The 20,637-nt window shown below is 36.6% G+C and overlaps 1 protein-coding gene across 5 annotated transcripts; it reads right to left on the reverse strand.

Annotated features, from left to right (window-relative positions):
- Positions 1–6,358: 6,358 nt before the first annotated feature.
- Positions 6,359–19,178, reverse strand: LOC111142231 (C-type lectin domain containing 7A). Of its 5 annotated transcripts, XM_022495270.1 has the most exons (6): positions 19,076–19,178; positions 17,277–17,375; positions 15,842–15,979; positions 14,654–14,805; positions 12,778–12,896; positions 6,359–6,815 (listed from the first exon to the last, which is right to left on the reverse strand). In XM_022495270.1, the coding sequence occupies exons 1-6, from the start codon at positions 19,176–19,178 to the stop codon at positions 6,680–6,682; spliced, it is 747 nt and encodes a 248-aa protein (XP_022350978.1). In that variant the 3' UTR covers positions 6,359–6,679. The 5 variants fall into 5 exon arrangements, with proteins under 5 accessions (XP_022350978.1, XP_022350979.1, XP_022350981.1 ...); XM_022495271.1 differs by lacking the exon at positions 15,842–15,979; XM_022495272.1 differs by lacking the exon at positions 12,778–12,896 and having other exon boundaries at positions 6,738–6,815.
- Positions 19,179–20,637: the final 1,459 nt, after the last annotated feature.

Consider the following 20,637-nt stretch of genomic DNA (forward strand, 5'->3'; position numbering starts at 1 on the left):
GGTTGTCCTTCTCAGATCCCTTTTGTTCATTTATTTGTAATTCCTGTGTAAGTATAGTGTAAAAAAGGCAGACTATACGATCACACAGAGATTCCTTCAGGCTCTGCGGAGTAATAATCAAGCAAAGGAATACATATTATCCAGTCTCTTACGTACCAGACACTCATAGTGTCACTTAAATGAGGTTTAACTTCTGAAAAGAGAAGAGATCATAGGACCAGCTTCTTCCTTTCTCCAAGGGCATAGTTTAAAGCATCATATCCATGAAATGTCAGCACAGAGTCTTTTTGAGATGCTCTATGGATTCTACATTTTCATTTTTACAAAAAAGGAGATGGAAGCCCAGTTAGATAAAGTGGTTGTTTTATTTTTTATTTTATTTTATTTTATTTTTTTTTAAAGATTTTATTTGTTTATTTGACAGAGAGAGATCACAAGTAGACAGAGAGGCAGGCAGAGAGAGAGAGAGGGAAGCAGGCTCCCTGCTGAGCAGAGAGCCCGATGCGGGACTCGATCCCAGGACCCTGAGATCATGACCTGAGCCGAAGGCAGCGGCTTAACCCACTGAGCCACCCAGGCGCCCCAGTTGTTTTAAAGTCACATAATGTCTTAGTGACAGTATGAGCTTCAGAAGTGTTCTCCTGTTGAACTTCTCCAGGAACAAAGGAGCTGTGAGGTGCTGTTACCCTTCCCTGCCCCTCAGCATAAACAACAACCAACTGCAGAAACCAATGTGGTGCCTAATTTGCCAACACACACACCCCTAACCCCCAACACCACACTCCACACACACACTTCCACACACCTGTCCCTTCTAGTTATGTTTGCCTCATAACCGCGGGTGCCCTCACCCAGGAGACTGGCATAAACTGGGCCAACACCCAGTCTCCTACCCCCACACACTTTTCCGGACCCTGGGCCAGCTTTGGTAGTGAGCAGAAGACATGAACAGACATTTCTCCAAGGAAGACATTCAGATGGCCAACAGGCACATGAAAAGATGCACAATCGCTCTCATCATCATGGAAATGCACATCAAAACCATAGTGAGCTATCACCTCACACCTGTCAGAATGGCTAAAACCCAAAAATCAAGAAACAGCAAGTGTTGACAAGGATGTGGAGAAAAAGGAAACTTCTTATCCTGTTGGTGGGAATGCAATCAGTGCAGCCACTGTACACATTGATAGATGAACGGAGATACATATATGTCATATATATATATATGCATACATATATATATATATGAATATTATTTAGCCATTAAAAAAGAATGAGATCTTGCCAGTTGCAATGACTTGGGTCGAGCTAGAGAGTGTGATACTAAGTGAAATAAGCCAGACAGAAAAATACAAATACCATATGATTTCATTCATATTTGGAATTTAAGGGAAAAAACAATGATAAACCAGAATAAAAAGAAAACCAGAAAAAAAAAGAGATAAACCAGAAAGAGATTCTTAACTACAGAGAATAAACAAATGGTTAGCAGAGGGGAGGTGGGGTGACAGGTGAAGGGGATTAAGAGTACACTTATCTGATGAGCACTGAGTAATGTATGGAAGTGTAGAAGCACTGTATTGTACACCCAAAACTAATGAGACAATGTATGTTAACTACACTGAATCTTTTTTTTTTGAAGATAAGGAATCTGTTTATTTTTTTATAAACATATAATATATTTTTAACACTGAATCTTTTTTTAAAGTATTCTATTGTCAATTCAATGATCTTTCTTCTTATAGTATATGAACTCAATTTAACATTTTGTAGACCATGGTCATGAACAAATTACACATTTTTTAAATTTTTTAATGATTTTATTTATTTATTTGAGAGAGAGAGAGAGAGAGCATGAGAGGAGAGAGGTCAGCAGGAGAAGCAGACTCCTTACCGAGCAGAGAGCCTGGTGTGGGACTCGATCCCAGGACTCCAAGATCACGACCTGAGCCGAAGGCAGTTGCTGAACTAACTGAGCCACCCAGGTGCCCCAACAATTACACATTTAGCGGGAAGTCAGGACTTTCAGAATTATTGCTAACTACATGTGACTTTACATGTGACTCCAGGAAGGCAGGTAATAATTTTTACCTAAATTTCCTAAGCTGAGAAGGAAATGAAAAGACTGTTTTAGATAATGTCCAAAAATCCTTCTTGAATCAATAAAATATAATTGTATTATTTCATCAACACTTTTCTATGTTTGGGTTATTAGCTTAGCTAAATCAAGCATACCAAATAATAAAAAGAAATGGAGAAGATGCTTGGGAGGGAACAGGCAGGCCCTAGGAGGGAGGGATTGGGAAGCACATATTATTGATTTATTATATGTCTCAAACTATGTATTGTTTATCAGGTCATTCTAAATAAAACAAACCCAAAGAGACCTTTCTCTTGCATCAGGCCTTGTAAAAAGTAGAATAAAAAATTATCTGGTCACTCGCATTGGATTGATGTATTAGAAAATGCTACAGGAGGGGCGCCTGGGTGGTTCAGTGGGTTAAGCCTCTGCCTTTGGCTCAGGTCATGATTTCAGGGTCCTGGGATTGAGCCCCGCATCAGGCTCTCTGCTCAGCAGGGAGTCTGCTACCCCCACCCCCCGTCCCCTTCCTGCCTCTCTGCCTACTTATGATCTCTCTTTCTGTCAAATAAATAAATAAAATCTTTAAAAAAAAAAAAAAGAAAATGTTACAGGAGATAAGGCAGTAAAAAAACTTGAAGGAAGAGGTAAGTGAAACACATAAGAGAAAGGAGAGGGAAGGTCAAATATCAGAAATTGCAACAGCTGGGGCCTGAAAGAATACATTTAGAGGGTGCTGATAATGATGAGTCTGATAAAGCAATTAAAACTATTCTGCAAACTTCATTGACTCAAGTAGATCCTTGATGCTTTTCACCAAATAACTTACACTAACATTTTTTCCTACTTGTCCTTAAACACTTATTTTTTCAACAATGACAAAAATATCTTTTTTTTTTTTTTTAAAGATTTTATTCATTTATTTGACAGAGAGAAATCACAAGTAGGCAGAGAGGCTGGCAGAGAGAGAGGAGGAAGCAGGCTCCCTGCTGAGCAGAAAGCCCGATATGGGGCTTGAACCCAGGACCTGGGATCATGACCTGAGCCGAAGGCAGCGGCTTAACCCACTGAGCCACCCAGGCGCCCCATAAAAATATCTTTTGACAGAACACCTAATTTATTTCAGGTGCTATTCTCAGATTCTAAGATGCATCAGTATAAAACAAAACTTTCTGTCTTTTAGAACCTATGTTTTATGGAAGAAGCCAGATAACATGAAAGATAGTAAGTGAATAATAAAGCATATGAGAGTATAATAAGATGTATGAAAATATGTGGAAGGTATGGAAGATTAAGAATATACAAAAAGGAGGGGCACCTGGGTGTCCCGGTATTTGGGTGACGGACTCTTGATTTAGGCTTTGGTCATGATCGCACAGTTGTAAGATTGAGCCCTGCATCAGACTCTATACTCACTGGGAAGTCTGCTTGAGATTCTCTCTCCCTCTGCCCCCCCCTAAAATAAATAAATAAATCTTAGAAGTAAAGAAAAAGAATATACAAAAAGGAAGGTTGGTGATTTTATTTTATTTATTTATTTTTTAAGATTTTATTTATTTATTTGACAGACAGAGATCACAAGTAGGCAGAGAAGCAGGCAGAGAGAGAGAGGAGGAAGCAGGCTCCCCACAGAGCAGAGAGCCCGATATGGGGCTCGATCCCAGGACCCCGGGATCATGACCTGAGTTGAAGGCAGAGGCTTTAAACCACTGAGTCACCCAGGTGCCCCATGGGTTGGTAATTTTAAATACGGCAGTCAGACTCAGCCTCATTAAGAAAATGCTATATGTGAGACTTTAAAGAAGTGCAGGAACAGGTCCTGCAGTATCTAGGGTAAGAATCATTCAGGTGAAGAGAACAGAAAGCTCAAAGGCCCTGAGGTGGAAGCATGCGGGTCATTACGAAACAAGAGAGAAACCAGATGGAATGAATGAAGAGGACGAAAGTAGATTAGGTCAAAGGAGTAAAGTGGCCCACAGACAACTGAAAAGGTCTCTTCCTTTTCATTTCGATTTATCTATATTTGGTTTTACTCAGAGGTACATGGGAAGTCAAGGAGATTTTGAGTAGGGGGCTGAGATGATTTGTTTTAAATTTAAAAGAATCACTCCACTATGTTTGAAAAAGGAGCTTAAGAGGACAAAGGTGGACACTGGGAGATTACTTTGAAAATTACTGCAATACTTCAGGCCAGAGAAGATGGTCCTCCAGTAAGTGTTTCCTGTAGCATGATCGTTACTCAGCCTTTTACCCTTTTACCCTTTAGACAGAAGTTCAGCTAGTAACTATTTTCCCTTTTCTGTCTCTTGGAAAAATGGGTGTTTCCTGTTCATTCCCATGTACATGGCCATGTAAACTGTGATAAACATGTATTAACAAGTCAGGTATAATATGCTTGGACAATCTAGAGCATCTTACTTTATACCATCATTTTGTAATAGTCACACTTTTATCTTTAAATCATAAATATTTAAAAAACAAATATTGTTGTCTGTTCTAAGTCTGTTCTAAGTCTGGAAATTCCTCATCCAGAATTATTTTTGATCATTATGACTTCTCAAATCATTCACGCCATCCTAAGGACCCAGGAGGAACTGATCAAACCAAAAACAAAATTAAAAGACATGATATCTCTTCAAAATCTCACCTTGTACCTTAATTTAACTCTCAAATTATCTTTGCCTTTTCCACATGTCTTTTCATATGGTGACAATACAAGTGTGTATATTAAAAAGCATTAGGAATCTTCATAAAAAATGTTTATATCTTCTTCTTTTCAATTTTTAAATATTTAAGATCCCAAATTTATTCTTCAACATAAAACTACTACTATACTACTTCTTCCCAAGTGCCAAGTTCACCAATGTTTTCTTATGGGGAGAGGGCACGTTGTCATAATGTTTACTACACACAACATTTGGATGTCAAAGTTTCTTTGATTGTCATTTCTTTATTACAGTGAAATTCACATAACAACTTGATGTAATTTTTGTTCACATGTAAATAACCATAGGAAGGATGTAACTCCCTCTCCAATAATATGGAAGTCACCTTTGGAAATAAAAACAGGACCAGGGGGAAAATTTAAGAGAAAATAAGAAAAAGACAAATTATCATATAAGGATAATGTTCAAATAATACCCTTTAATGGTAATTACTGAAAAATTGATAAAAACTGCAAAACAGTAATCATCAAAAATAGTAAGACAGGTTTTGCCTTCCAGAATGTTAATACCTCAGCCATAGGATTGTTTTGTTGGTTTTTTTTAGATTTTATTTATTTATTTGGAGAGAGAGAGCACATGAGCAGTGAGGGGGCAGAGAGAGAGGAAGAGAGAGAATCTCAAGGAGACTCCGAGCAGAATGTGGAGCTTGACATGGGGCTCAATCTCAGATCCTGAGATCACCACCCCAGCCGAAATCAAGAGTTGGATGCTCAACCAACTGAGCCACCCAGGCCCCCTGGATTATTGTTGTTGTTCTATATTCATTACCAGATCTTTTTTGATTGATAGTATTTACAAAGGAGAACACTTTTTTATAAGAGCAGTTACCACACTATTTCACAATATACAAGATCTTATTAGTCAGATATGTGGCAAACATATCCCCTGAGCTACTTGAAGATAAAAAAGAGAGGGAGTTGCTGTTTTCTTCATGATTTTTTTTTATCATAACCATATTGATGAACAAAATAATAAAATAGCTCTGATTGTAGTAAAGATTTTTTTCTCATTTCCTCATTTTGCTGTTCAGAAATACATTCTTCCTTCCACCTGTGTCAGATACACTTATCGGACATGGAGAAACATGTCATGGAAACACAACATATGTACTCCAGGGGCACTTTTTTTTTTAAGATTTTATTTATTTATTTATTTGACAGAGAGATCACAAGTAGGCAGAGAGGCAGGTAGAGAGAGAGGAGGAAGCAGGCTCCCAGCTGAGCAGAGAGCCCGATGCGGGGCTCGATCCCAGGACCCTGAGATCATGACCTGAGCTGAAGGCAGAGGCTTTAAACCATTAAGCCACCCAGGCATCCAGGGGCACTTTTTTTTTTTTAATTTTATTTATTTATTTGACAGAAAGAGATCACAAGCAGGCAGAGAGGCAGGCAGAGAGAGAAGAGAAAGCAGGCTCCCCGCTGAGCAGAGAGCCCGATGCAGGGCTCGATCCCAGGACTCTGAGATCATGACCCAAGCCGAAGGCAGCGGCTCAACCCACTGAGCCACCCAGGCACCCCCCAGGGGCACTTTTTAAGGACAAAAAGCAACCCTAGTATACCCAGAAATAATTATCTTCTTGAAACACCAAGGATTTATGGCTAATTCCATGTTAATATTAAGTCAGAAGTTGTAAGTTCAGCTGACCTGACTCCATTTCTAGGGCTCTATTAATTAGAACCTAATACTGATCTTCCAATTCATTTGGTAAGTGCAGAATTATAGCTTCTCCATTCTCATCTAAGATTAAAGTTGGCTGAGCTCTCTTGATATTTTCAGCCATTATTTTGACCTCAAATATCTCTTTTCTGTGTTGTTTTCTTCCCTTCTTATTATTTTACATACTTCCTTCTGGTCTTCCACAGTGACACCCCAATCATTTTATTGACAACTTCTTCTCACAAATACTGTATGAGGGCACACTACAAAGTTGGTCATAAATTATTGACAGGTGAATCCACACACAGTTGTGAGATGAGCTTTCTTGGGTTTCTGTGCTTCTGATTTGAAACCTGTTAAAGTATAATAAAGCAATTAAAACAAATATAAGAAATACTGTCTACTATCTACACAATGCTGAAATAAATTAGCAAGGATATGGGCAAGGATTTTGGTGAAAAAAGTTCCTAAGTGGTTATGTTATCGGAAAAGGAAACTTGAACTTAGGTTGCATTAGTTCTCAAATGGGAACAGAAGAGCCTTTATTATTAAGGCATAAAAATGACTCAAACATTTGTTAAGAAAAATACTATTAGTTACATAAAATTAAATAAAGCTTCTGACAAATAAAAAAGTCATTTAGGGGGCGCCTGGGTGGCTCAGTGGGTTAAGCCGCTGCCTTCGGCTCGGGTCATGATCCCAGGTCCTGGGTTCGAGCCCCACATCGGGCTTTCTGCTCAGCAGGGAGCCTGCTTCCTCCTCTCTGCCCGCCTCTCTGCTTACTTGTGATTTCTCTCTGTCAAATAAATAAAATCTTTAAAAAAAAAAAATCATTTACTATTCTATAGACAGTTCTTTATCTTTCAACCTCTTAACTAGAAGTATATTTATCAAATAAAACAACAAGTTCATGAAATTATCTTCATGTATATTTAGTGAGTAGACCAAGCAGAAGAGTTATTATTGAGAAGAATTTAGAACTAAATGAAGAATCATAGGGGTGCCTGGGTGGCTCAGTCTTTTAAGTATCTGTTTTCAGCTCAGGTCATGATCCCAGGGTCCTGGGATTAAGTCCCACTTTGGGCTCCCTATTCAGTGGGGAAGTCTGTTTCTCCCTCTACCCCTCCCCTCTGCTTGTGATCTCCCTCTCTCATGCTCTCTTTCTCTCAAATAAATAAATAAAATCTTGGGAAAAAAATAAATGAAGAATCATACATATCAAGGCCATTTAAAGACAGGGAAAACAGTATTATATATATATTTTTTTTTCAGCATTATATATTTTAATGCATTCTGAAGATGGAATTACATTACAATACAGTGATAGACAATAATGATAATTATCCTGGGGAAGTGGGAGTATGACTCTGTTCTATTTTCTCTTCAGTCTCCTGAAGGAGTGGTGATAATTAGTCAAGCTTAAAAGGTAACCCTGAGCTTCACTGTAAAGGCTATGGACTAGTACTCTTCATCTTGTGTATCTAGCTCTAAAGAGGCCTGGGACTGGAGGGTTGAGAGAATTCTTTTGTAGAAATGGCTAGGCTAAAAGTATGAGACAACTTTGATTCAGGCCTCAGGGAGAATTTTGACTGGTGTTCTCTAAAATTTTCCTTGACGTTGAAGGGTTTTTTTGAGTATGGACAGAGCTACACTAAGTTACTGCCACCCAGGAAACCAAGGCATTGTAACATATCAAAGTGTCAATTTGGGCCCACTTTTGTGATTTTAGAAAGTGTCCACTAGTCATATGTTTAAGTAGCAAAAGAAAACTCAAAGACAAACAAATGCTATAAAAAATGTAGGACATATACTTTGTTAAGATTGTTAGTAAAATCACTGTGCTTAGGCTGGTGGAAGTGAAATAGTTAAAAATCAAAATGTAATCATACTCAGCAGTTTGTATTATTCACACTCAAATAATGCCTACCAGAAGCAATAAAAAGCCACTCTGTAAATTTCAAATCTACAACATTTAAGATATAACGTTAAGCACACTATCAAAAATAATCAGGTATAAAAACAAATAATCCGATTAAAAAATGGGAAGAAGACATGAACAGACATTTCTCCAAGGAAGACATTCAGATGGCCAACAGGCACATGAAAAGATGCTCAATAACTCTCATCATCAGGAAAATCCAAATCAAAACCACAGTGAGCTATAACCTCATACTTGTCAGAATGGCTAAAATATAAAATTCAGGAAACAAGTGTTGAAGATATGAAGAAAAAGGAACCTTCTTACACTGTTGACAGGAATGCAACTGGTGCAGCCACTGAGGAAAATGGTATGGAGTTCCTCAAAAAATTAAAAATAGAACTACCCTAAGATCCAGGAATCACACTACTAGTTATTTACTTAAGAATATGAAAGCACTAATTCAAAGGGACACCTGCACTCCTATGTTTACTGGAGTTTTACTTACAGGAGCCAAATTATGGAAGCAGCCTAAGTGGCCAACAATAGATGAATAGATAAAGAAGAGGAGATATATTTATATGGATCAAGAAGAGGATATATAGTGGAATATTATTTAGTCATAAAAAGAATGAAATCTTGACATTTGCAATGGCATGGATGGAGCTAAAGAGACAAACCAAAAAACAGACTCTTAACTATAGAGCACAAATGGTTACCAGAGAGAATGTGAGTTGCAAAAAGGTAATATAGGTGATTGGGATTAAAGAGTTTACTTTATCATTAGGAGCAGTGAATAATGCATAGAATTAATGAATCACAATATTGCACACCTGAAACTAATAAACACTACACGTTAATTTTACTGGAAGTAAAATTTAAAAAATAGTAACAAAATAATCAGACATATAAGAAAAATCAACATGAATGAGAAATAGGAGTAAAACAATACAAACAGACATACATGAGTATAAGACATTGGAATTACCAAACACAAATGCTTAAACAGCTATATTCAGCATATTCTAGGAGTTAAAAGATAAATTCGAGAATGTTGGAAGAAAGCTAGAAATTATAAATAGTGACAAAGTAGATCTGACAAAGAGCCAAGTTTCAGTTATAGAACTGAAAAAATCCACAAAACAAAATTAAAAACTTAATGAAGGCTTTTAACACCAAATTAGCCACAGATGAGAAAAAAATTATGAAATGGAAGATATATGAGAAGTAAATATATAAAGAAAAAAGGATGAAGGATTAAGCAAACGAGACATACAAAATGTTGTGAATGGGTCTATAATGTATATAACTGGAATCCCAGAAGGGAAGAAAGATAGGATAGAAGCAACATCTGAAGCAATTTGGCTGAGAATTTTCCAAAGCTGAAAAAAGGCACCAGATTTAAAACATATATTACCTTCAAACATCTGACCTTTCAAAAATGGTAATAAAAAATAGGAAGACATTAGAACAACATCTTTGAGTGATGGGAGAAACAAACTACATATTTCCAATTTTATCATCAAAGAAAAGTTGAAATAAAAATAGTATTAGATACAGAACTAAACTCTAAAGGAAATAGTAGAGAGTATTCTTCAGGTTTAAGGAAAATGGTTGAAATGGAAGGTAGGAGAGACAGAAATAAATAAGAACTAATGCAAATCATAAATATGTGGGAAAATCTAGATGAATTGTATATAAATCTATGTATCTACTGTTTTCTAGGACTATATTTTTACTAAATCTGAGGTGCCATCAATTGTGGAGAGATCATTTATTTAACTAATGCTGTGAAATAAATTCATCCAGGATGGAATTTAGTAGAAAACCCTGCAGAACAAAGGACAATTCTTGTGTAGGAGTAAATGAAAACTAAAACTACAACCAAAAAAGATGAACCATGAGACGTGCCTGTCTCAATCTTGCCCCCAAGTGGAGGATGGGAGAAAAAAATTAGATCCCCTGAGAAGCTGAACCACAAGCTGGTACTTACAGGTCTTCTATTTGAATCCATAATACCAGTGTATTTAAAAAAACAAAACAAACAAACAAACAAAAACAGGCAGAGTGTTTTAGTAATCTCAGGTTTATGGTGTCTTTCATTGACTGACAGAAGCAAACACTAATCCTTCTTGATAGGGCTTGACTTCAGTTCAGACCTACAGTGATGATAAAACACCAGCAGCTGTAAGACAGGTGCCAAATGTGGGGAAAGATGTGAAAGCATTAAAGTACACAAAAATAATAGCATGTAAATTGGGGAGGGAGGACAGAGAGTAAAGAAATATTCTAATATATTTTTAAATTGCCCAGGAAGAACATTATAAAACAATTAATATTAGACTTTGATGAGTGAAGAATATGTGTTATAATCTTTAGAGAAACTTCAAAAAATTAGTAAGAGTAAATTCTAAATTGATGTAAGAAAAAATGGAGTCATAAAATTATTAAACGTTTCAAAAAGAAGAAAGACAAGAAAAAGTACTTTGAATGGCCTGTGTACTGTACAGTATAAAAATTCTAAATCTATATGTGCCTAATAGTACACCATCAGCCAAACAAAATCGTCACAGAATTGTAAGTAGAGTCACAGTGGGAGATTTTAATCTACTTTTCTCAACAGGGGAAGAAGAAGCAGATAAAAGTCAAAGGATTGCAATCACATGTACCATGTTCTCCGACCACAATGGAATTAACTAACACCTGAAGCAAAGGGATAATTATAAACACACAGATATTTATAAATTAAGAAGTGCATTTGGAAGTAACCCATAGGTCAGAGAACAACTCACAATGGAAATTAAAAAGTATGATAATAATAAAAATACATTGAAATATAGCCTTAAATAAACATACTTTAGAAAAAGAAAGGGGAATTTCAGGAGTCAAACATCCATAAAAGAAATTAGAAAGAGAATAGCAAATAAAACACAAAGAAATTGAATGGGAAAAAGTAATAAATATGAGAACAGAAATAAACATATATTTTTTAAAGGACACAGAGGAAAGAGAGAAAGAATCAACAAAACCTAAAATTCTTTCTTTGAAGAGAGAAATTGAGTTGGAAAATAAACCTACTGAGAATAATGGGAAAACAAACAAACAAAAAAAAACAGACATTTGCACATATATATATACATGCTAATAACAGAAATTTAGAAGGAGAATATAATTTCATATTTTTCAGGTATGAAAAAGAAAATAAATGACAATTACAATGAGGAGGACCTCAACATTTTGTGATGGTTAATTTTCTGTGTTAACTTGACTAGCCACACCCAGATTCCACATTATTTCTAATTATATCTTGAGAGTGTTTCTGGGTGAAATTAGCCTTTGAATCAGTGGACACAGGAAAGTAGACTGCCCACCCCATGTGGGTGGGTATCATCCAATCCACTGAGGGCTTAAATAGAACAAAAAGTGCTCAGGAGGAAGACTTTGCCTTTTCCTGCCTCACTGTGTGAGCTGAGGCATGTCACTGTAGTTCATCTTTTTCCTTTCTACCTGAGCCCTGAGTTTTACACCATTAGCTTCCCTGGTTCCCAGCCCTTCATACTTGAAGGGAATTTATAGCCCCAGGCTATCCTGGGTACCAGCTTGCAGATGGCAGGTTATGGGCCTTCTTAGCTTCCATAATCTTGTGAGCCAATTCCTCTTAAGAAATCTCCATGTATCAGTTATTCCTCATTGTGTGGATCAGTCAGGGGTCTTCAGAACCAATAGGTCTGTATAGATCTTCTTCTCTAAGGAACCCTAGCTGATCCACACACAATAAGGGAGAATTTATAATGTAAATGAGAAATATGTTTAAAATAAATTTATAGAGTCTGAAACGTGGTTGCTTTCAAAATTAATAGTAATGTGTGTCACAAATTTACTAGGTGTTGGATGCTATGCTAAGTGATTTGACTTTTATCTCCTTTACCTTAAAATCCTAATAGAAAGGTTTTACTTTTATTCTTATTTACAGATGAGGAAAGAGGGGCTCAGGTAGGTCAAGCACCTTATCCAATTTCACACAGAGAGGGGGCCAATCATTGTTTCAAGCTGAGAATTGACTCCAAAGCCCGTGCCCTTCACCTCAATTTTACACTAACAGTGATGACTCCTAACTGAACTACTTCAGACAGGTGCCAGGTGTCCCCCTTGTAAGAAAGCTGAGGAACATTTGTGCTGCACTAGACGACCACTCAACTCATTTTGACTGGAAGGTTCTCCTCTGCCTTGTTTTCTTTCTTTCTTTTTTTTATTTTCCTGATTCACTCTTTTTCTCTCTATCACCATTTCTCTTTCTCTCATTCTCATAAGTGGCCCACAAATCAGGTCCTTAACTGCTTTGCATGCTCTTATCCTTCTGAGAAAGGGTATGAAGTATTGTCCTTCCAGATACTTACAAGTTAGAAGAGAACACTGAGCCATCCTCCCAGAGCCATGGTCCTTCAGTCTGATGGCGAGAAAGTCCTATCCAGAATGAGTTATCAGGTTGAGAAGACAAGTGCCTTACTATAAATTCCTGTAGGAAAACATAAATACAAACACATGTCAAAGAGTCATGGAGAGAGCGAGACAGACAGAGATGATAGAGATAAAAAGATGGAGAGAGACTCTCATAGACATTGAGAGAGACAACAGATTGAATCACCTTGGTGAAGAATGCAGGCATACACTGGCATCAACCGAAAGAGAAGTACCAATTATTGATTGTCATTGAGTGTCTAAAAAGTACATTTCGTTTCTTCAAAGTCATTATTGTTTAGTTTTCCAATAAAAAAGAGACCTATAATGTCAAAATTATAATGCCTCCATGCAACGTGCTTGACAAGACCCATGAATGACAGACCTCCGAGGCAATTTTCATGGAAAACAGGCCACTATCTTCTCCAATTGAATATATGAATTTGTAACACTTTTGTCAAGAAATGCTTTGCAGAGTTAGATAAAAGTATAAAAATAACTCCATTCCACTTCATGTTCTATGAATAAGTAATTTGAGGTTTAATGCTGACATTTGACAAACAACAGGAACATTGAAAAGCCAGACAGACTTCCAGTATCATTCCTTTTCTTTGCTACACTCTACTTCCGTTCATTTTCATGCGAACTACAACTGTTGGGTAACACAGGACAGAAACACAGAAGTTGAAAGGAAATGAAAGTAAATGTAGGAGTTACAGAGTGTTTAGATTTGTAGTGTAGAGTGTTTTCTGACTATTAATGCCTTCTCCTAGCCCAAATGAATTCTACCCTTCATTCAAGATGCATTATAACTCTCACTTTTTCTGTAAAACTTTATGTATCTGGACATCTCTCTCTGAATTCCTATGTCATTGATTGCCAAAAGCAGATATTTAACTGTTAGCAACTGTTGAGTTGTTTCTTTCTTCTTAGAAACTATGTAAGCATTGAATTAGCAAGGTTATTTTTTAAACCTCTTTGCCCTTCCCAGTATTTTGCAAGGAGTAAATGATTTATAAATGTATATTATTGTTGCTGCTTTTTTCCTTGATAATAATGATGACAAGGGGGAGAATTTTCTATTTTACTCAACCAAATTTGAGAATTGAAATCCAAACCCACAAGAATGAGTAGTGGCCCGATTGTCATAGTCATGCAAATTTGTAGTGTGTTTGGATAGATTTGTTTTCAAGTAAAACACATTGGGGCCCCTTGGTGGTACAGTTGGTTAAGCATCCGACTCTTGGTTTTGGCTCAGGTCCATATCTCAGGGTCATGAGATCAAGACCTGCATCAGGCTCTGTGCTCAGTACAGAGTCTTCTTGAGACACTCTCTTTCCCTCTGCCCCACTCTCTGCCTCATGCACACACACTCTCTCTCTAAAATAAAACAAATAAAACTTAAAAAAAAAAAAATAAAGTGAAAGTATTTATTTTTTGAATTAATTAAAAAACCATATATTTTACCCACTTAACACATGCTGTTTTAATTATGGCGGATATTAAGTGTGACTTTCTCTTAGGGAAAATTTTTTTAATATTTTATTTATTTGAGAGAGACAGAGAGAGAGTGCTAGAGATAGAGAGCATCAGTAGCGGGGAGGGGCACAGAGGGGGGATAACTCCTCACTGAGCAGGGAGCCAGATGTGAGGCTCCATCCCAGGACCTTGGGATCATGACCTGAGTGGAAGGCAGACACTTAAGTGACTATGCCACCCAGGTGCCCTCTCTTAGGAAAATTATCTTTACCTGTAATTATGTATTTTTCTGCTCAATATTGACCACAAATAATTATAACTGAAGTCCACACTTACCAGTTCTTCTGCACTGTCTATCTTCAGGAGGTTAGAGTACAGTTGAGAACACTGACTTTTACTTCTACTCCAGGAAGTTAATGATGTGCTAAATAGATAACAGTTGTTCTTGTGTATGATCCAATTAGGAGGACAAGAGCTGGAAAAATCTCCTGGAAATAAAATGTAAATACAATGAGGTTCATAACAGTTCATAATAATAGGGATGTGATTTTTATAGAAGACACCACATTGAAATCCCCTCATTCATTTAAAATTTAAAAATTAATTAACCATAAACAGTTTTAGAGAGTCAACCCTCCTTTCCTTCTTGGCCTCTCCTCCATTCTTTCACCTTCAGTCCAGAACTCCCTTTCTTCATGATAATTTTTAAAATAAATCAATTCAAAATCAATCTTCAAGATATACAGTCATTTCATGTTAACTTATTTTAGAGTTGTGAGATCCATTTAAGAATGCAATTTTCCAAATGAAAAACATATAAGAGCAATTGTTCACATTATAGAGCATATCTACTTTCTATTTTTAGCTACTCGATATAAATAGTGAGAAAGTATGGGTCCAGAGATGGAAAATTGAAATCAAAATATTGGCATACTCAATTTTGATACAATGAGAAAAAAAAGGTTGTGTATATGAAGTTGCAATAAAATTAATGAAATTGTATGATTAAAGAAAAACAAATATAACTAGAGTTTTCAGGACTATATCTATTAGGTCTATGTCTTTTGTGTATGTTTAATTCACATACAATTCTTATTTCTTAGCATATTTTCCCTTCTTTCCTTTTCTCTCCCTTTCTTCCTTTCTGACCTCCAATTTCCTATTCTATCTCTGTTACTTTAAAATGTCAATTCTCAAGGGGGGAGAATATATTTCTTTCCTTTGCATTAAGTTATAGAGCCTCCTACGGGTCTAAATATGTAGAAAGTGATATATTTGTTGCTGATTTGAAAAAAAAAATCCAACTTATAAATGGTTGGCCAAATGCATGGGATATTTATATGACTTTATTGCATATATGATAGGGACATACTATATACTGAGGTAATACTGATGTGTGCTTTCGTGAATACTCAATCCTTGCCTATAAAAGTATTGTCTTTACCCACCCTACTCCAGGTCTTAGCCCCAGTTATTAACCTTCCTGGATTAAGAATTCCATTCATCTTTTAACCCTGTCCTTGCCTGTGGTTCTGAGAGACTTGGTAGGAGTCATGTGGTCTTCTAAAGATGATTGTGTGGGTAGACTGTGGTTCTCTTTATTTCTTGATGGAAAGGTGTCGTTCTTCAATGGGTTGCTCCCTGAATTGGATTTCCAAATAGCTTCATATACCAACAATTATAGTGACAGAAAAAAAAAGTCATTCTACTATATTTGAAATTATAATTCCAAGATTCATATTTTTGTTGGAATACAAAGGGGTATATTTTTATTAACAATAAATAGATAACACATTGCTGATTGAGAGGTAAAAATAGATGGTAGATAGAGAGATAGATAGGTGATATGTTATGGAATAGATGATAGATAAGTAGATGGAAAAAAAAAAATTACTTCCATGAAGGTGTAGTAAAAATTGGGAGAAAAACAAAGCAGATAAAGAAGAATATGAAAGAGAAAGCAAGAGGCACATGAAATACCATCAACTGGACCCATGATAGATTTGAAATAGTAATAAATCTTCTACTTTTCTTCTGTTATTTAAAAATGAGAGCTCCTTGAGGAGACTCCAAAGGCACAATAATATCTTATTGACAATAGAACATGTGAGATACAAAATCTAAAGGAATTCATTCACCCATCACAAAATATCTATTTAGTAAGTTCCTCAGGTAATCCCTGGTATTATTCAGAAGAGTTTAGATTAAAGATTAGGTATAAAATAATTTCCTTAGATCATAAGATTTGTAAAAATAGTTTATAGTCTTATTAGGGAATTTATTTCATTAAGAAGATAAGCACCTTATTGTACTTCCTTCTTCACTTCCCCTGGTTTACTACCATTAACGTATCTTGGGAATTTCACACCTTTAAAACAAGCTATTCAAGGAAGACAATAGAGCGATATAGTTAAGAGTATGCATTTTTTTTAGGGGTGCCTGAGTGCTTCAGTTGGTTAAGCCTCCGACTCTTAATTTCAGCTCAGATCATGATCTCAGGGTCATCAGATGGAACCCTGTGTCAGGCTCTGTAATGAGTATGGAGCCTGCTCCAGAATCTTTTTCCCTCCTTCCCTCCCCCACTCACACTGGGATCTCTCTACCAGGAGAAGGAGGGGGAAGAGGAGGAGGAGGAGGAGGAGAGGGAGGAGAGGGAGGAGGAGGGGGGGAGGAGGGGGAGGAAGAGAAAGGGGGGAAAGAAGAAATAATATGCATTTTTTCAGTCTAATCATGGTCTTACCACTAACTAGTTTATGGCCCTAAAAAATAAAATGCACCTCCCCCCACCTCTCACTTCTCTTATAAGTAAAATGAGAATGTGTAGCACTGATTCAATTGGGGTAATATACAGATTCTGCATGTCAAGCTCTTAAGAGTGTCTGGCACATAATAAATGCTTATCGAATGTCTGTTATAGTTGTTGTTGTTGTTGTTGTTGATCTCCCTCACCAATACTCACCCATGGTACCCAGGATCACAGCTATGACCAGTTTTAGCAACCATAGGATTCCCAAAGTCAGAGCAATGGAACGCCAATGAGGAGACGTAGCACAAGTTACTAAGAAGAGAGAGGGAAGAGAAATTAAAATGAAGAAATATGATAAATCACAGAGAACTTCAGTTCTACAATGCATCAAAATCTGGAAAAATCTAAAGTGAATTACTAATCACTGACATACAGATAATCTAGTCATCTAGGATTATCTGAATTTTCCCTCACATTTGGCATACCTCCTTAAGCTCTGGAACTGCAATTTCAGCACAGTGCCCTGATATCTGCACACTCCTAATTTCAGGTTCACACTGATGGTCCTGACATTACCAGAGTTTCTGAAATCCCACTCATTTTTATAGAAGACAGCTGGCTGTCTTCTATAAAAATAGAAGATAGCCCTGGTTACTGAGAACAACCTTCTCTTTTCACTTATTCGTTGCACAGCCTTGGGCAAATTACTCCCTCTGTTTATGCATTTCTCTTTGTGAAAAACTGAGGTAATAATACTCCAGAGTTTCGTTGTGGGAACCAAATGAGCTAATACATAAAAGCACCTAGTCTAGAGGCTACTAGCACATTATACATAACTCACTGTCAACAAATACATAGAAACATACATCTGCCACCCTACCTCTTGCATCATCCAGTTTTTCTAGTCCTCCTCAACTGGTTGAGCAAGAAAAGAATTGCATACGTGGTAAAGGGAAAATAATTGTGCAATGTGGGTTACCACAAAGCAGAAGAGAGCAAATTCTCATGTCAAGACTTAGGAATAATCTTTCTCCTGATAACAGGGAACTCATTTTATGTTAATACCATTGCACCAAGGATATAGTTCTCCCTTTGAGAATAAGCATTACAAGCATTTCAGAGAATTGTCAAATAGGAGAGCCATAGAGGAAACCACATGATTCGTTCTGTTAAGGGAAAGAGCTTGTAATGCCTTTCTCCATATTTTATTCCTTTTCTATTATGTTTAAGACTCATGTTCTGCAAATGGAATCTTTTCATCCAGCATATATATTTTCCTTCACTAGTATACAAAAGACTCCAATTTGATTAAGAAAAACATCCAAATCAGTGTCTTACCTCAAAAAACACATTTTGTGATTCCAAACCCTATGACTTCTGAAGTCCCTTTGGCCTTTACCACAAAATCACAAATCTGTTTCTTTCCTCACCTATCTCCTCTCTTTTCATTCTTCTCTTTCTTATCTCCAATATCCTGGTATTGTTCACATATATTTCTTTAAGTTTCCATGACTTCCATTCTATGAGTTATTCCTTGCTACCAAACAAGCAACAAGTCACTCCTATTGAAATTCTTACATCTTTGCATTTCATCACACTTATTTACTGTTCCTTACTGCTGAAGAAGGGACAGAGAAATTCTATTTTCTTTTTTTTTCTTAGATTTTATTTATTCATGAGAGAGAGAGAGAGAAGCAGAGTGAGAAGAAGGCTCCCTGCGGGACTCAATCCCAGGACTCTGGGATCATGACCTGAGCCAAAGGCAGAAACTTAACTGACTGAGCCACCCAGACACCCAAGAAATTGTATTTTCTGCTATGATAATAATTAACTTAAATACTGATAGTCACCAAATGCTTGCAATGAGGAAAGATATTTCAAAATATCTTCAGTGAATTCTGAAAATCTTTTCAAAGGTTTTCAGCCTACATATCATAAATCTCTCAAATTTTCTCCACATAAGTGTTTTCATTGATGAGAACAAGAACATTGAAGGTAGAAAGAAAAGATACCTTTCTCTAACACCACACGTCTCCCAGTGACGCCTTGAGAGTGGAAGTCTAATTGAGTATAACCATCTTCATCCAAATTTTCTACCTCAGCACAGGATTCCATTGTTCTACTGAGTTCCTGAATTGACACAGCACTTGAGAGTTCTCCTTTTCTTTTCTAAAGACAACTGTCTGTGGACAAAAGAGGATGTATGGGTCAAATCATGTGGGGTAGGCATTTACTGAGTTTTAACAAGTTGAGCTCAAGTAAGTAGTCCAACCAGATATAGCCAAAGGCAGGAAATGAAAACTATGCTGTGATAAATTCCCATTTGTAACTTTAGATCTTGTTTCTAAGACTGATGAGTCTTAAGAAAAGTATAAGGCAGCACAATAGACAAATCTTTGTTTCAGACCAAATATAAGAAAAATAAAATGTGAATTCATACACGCATTCATTTATTCATGTACTTGTTCATCCACTAAACATTTATCAAATGCCCATCTTTTCAAATGGCAGAGCTGAGGAGCTGAGGATATAGGGATAAAAGATATCTGTGAAGAAGCTCATTGTGTAATAGCGGAAACCTACAGACAAATATGTAAAGGATGCCATAAGGAAGCATTGTAACAACAGAGAGGAGAAACAAATTTCTTTAGAATTTGTCAGGGATTGATAATTCAAAGTAGTAATTATTTATTGAAAATTACTCTCAGCTAGGTACACCCATTGCTCATATTTTCTCACTCAATCTCAATTTTCCAGTAAGTCCATATGGTATATATTTATTTTATTTTTTAGAGAGTTTATTTATTTATAGTTTGAGAGAGAGAGAGATCACAGAGGGAGAGGGAGAAGCAGACTTGTCACTGAGCCTGATGCCAGAACCCCAAGTTCATGACCTGAGCCAAAGGCAGAAGCTTAACTCACTGAGTCACCCAGGTGCCCCTTTATTTAATTTTCAAATGAAGATAAGGAGATATAGAAATTTTAGTCCCTTACCCAGTTTTAAGAAGCTAATAAAAATATTGAAGCAAAAAATCAAACCAAAGTGCACTTTTGTTGCAAAATGCATGATCTTTTCATACACTTATAAGTACATAGTCTCCCTCCTTTAATTGTGGTTTTTGCTTTGCATGGTTTCAGTTACCCCCAGCCAACTGCGGTCATAAAGAAGATGATCCTCCTGATGTATCATCAGAAAGTCAGTAGCAGCCTAAACCTACCTCACAAGGCCTATCACATAGGTACTTATGTACAAGAAGAAGAAAAAAAAACAGTATATATATAAGATTCAGTACTATCCTTGGGGCAGACCTTCACAGGGGATCTTGGAACAAATCCCCTAGAGATAAGAAAAAATGAGTGTGACAACTTATGGAGAATTCTGGGACTAAAATATTATGCAAAATACCCCAATTAAAGACATATGGAAAACACTTATCTTTACTGGAAACCAGAAAGTTACTCAATCCACTTACAAAGACTATGAAGCAAGTAGAATGAAGGAGACATCTGAAACAAACCCAGACACTCATTAAAGCAGGGAGGACAGATTTCATTCAGTAATACAATTACAGTG

The sequence above is a fragment of the Enhydra lutris genome, unplaced genomic scaffold, assembly GCF_002288905.1.
Source record: "Enhydra lutris kenyoni isolate GAN:26980312 unplaced genomic scaffold, ASM228890v2 scaffoldscaffold7, whole genome shotgun sequence".
In the NCBI taxonomy this organism is placed as follows: Eukaryota; Metazoa; Chordata; class Mammalia; order Carnivora; family Mustelidae; genus Enhydra; species Enhydra lutris.

Bases quoted from the DNA above. Each gene is read 5' to 3' on its own strand.
- LOC111142231 (XM_022495270.1), bottom strand. From the start codon at position 19,178: ATGGAATCCTGTGCTGAGGTAGAAAATTTGGATGAAGATGGTTATACT. The intron at 14,806-15,841 runs GCAAGGACAGGG...TTTTATTTCCAG, and splicing joins CAAGTCTCTCAGAACCACAG to GAGATTTTTCCAGCTCTTGT. The intron at 12,897-14,653 runs GTAAGTGTGGAC...GTTTTCCTACAG, and splicing joins TAGACAGTGCAGAAGAACTG to GAATTTATAGTAAGGCACTT.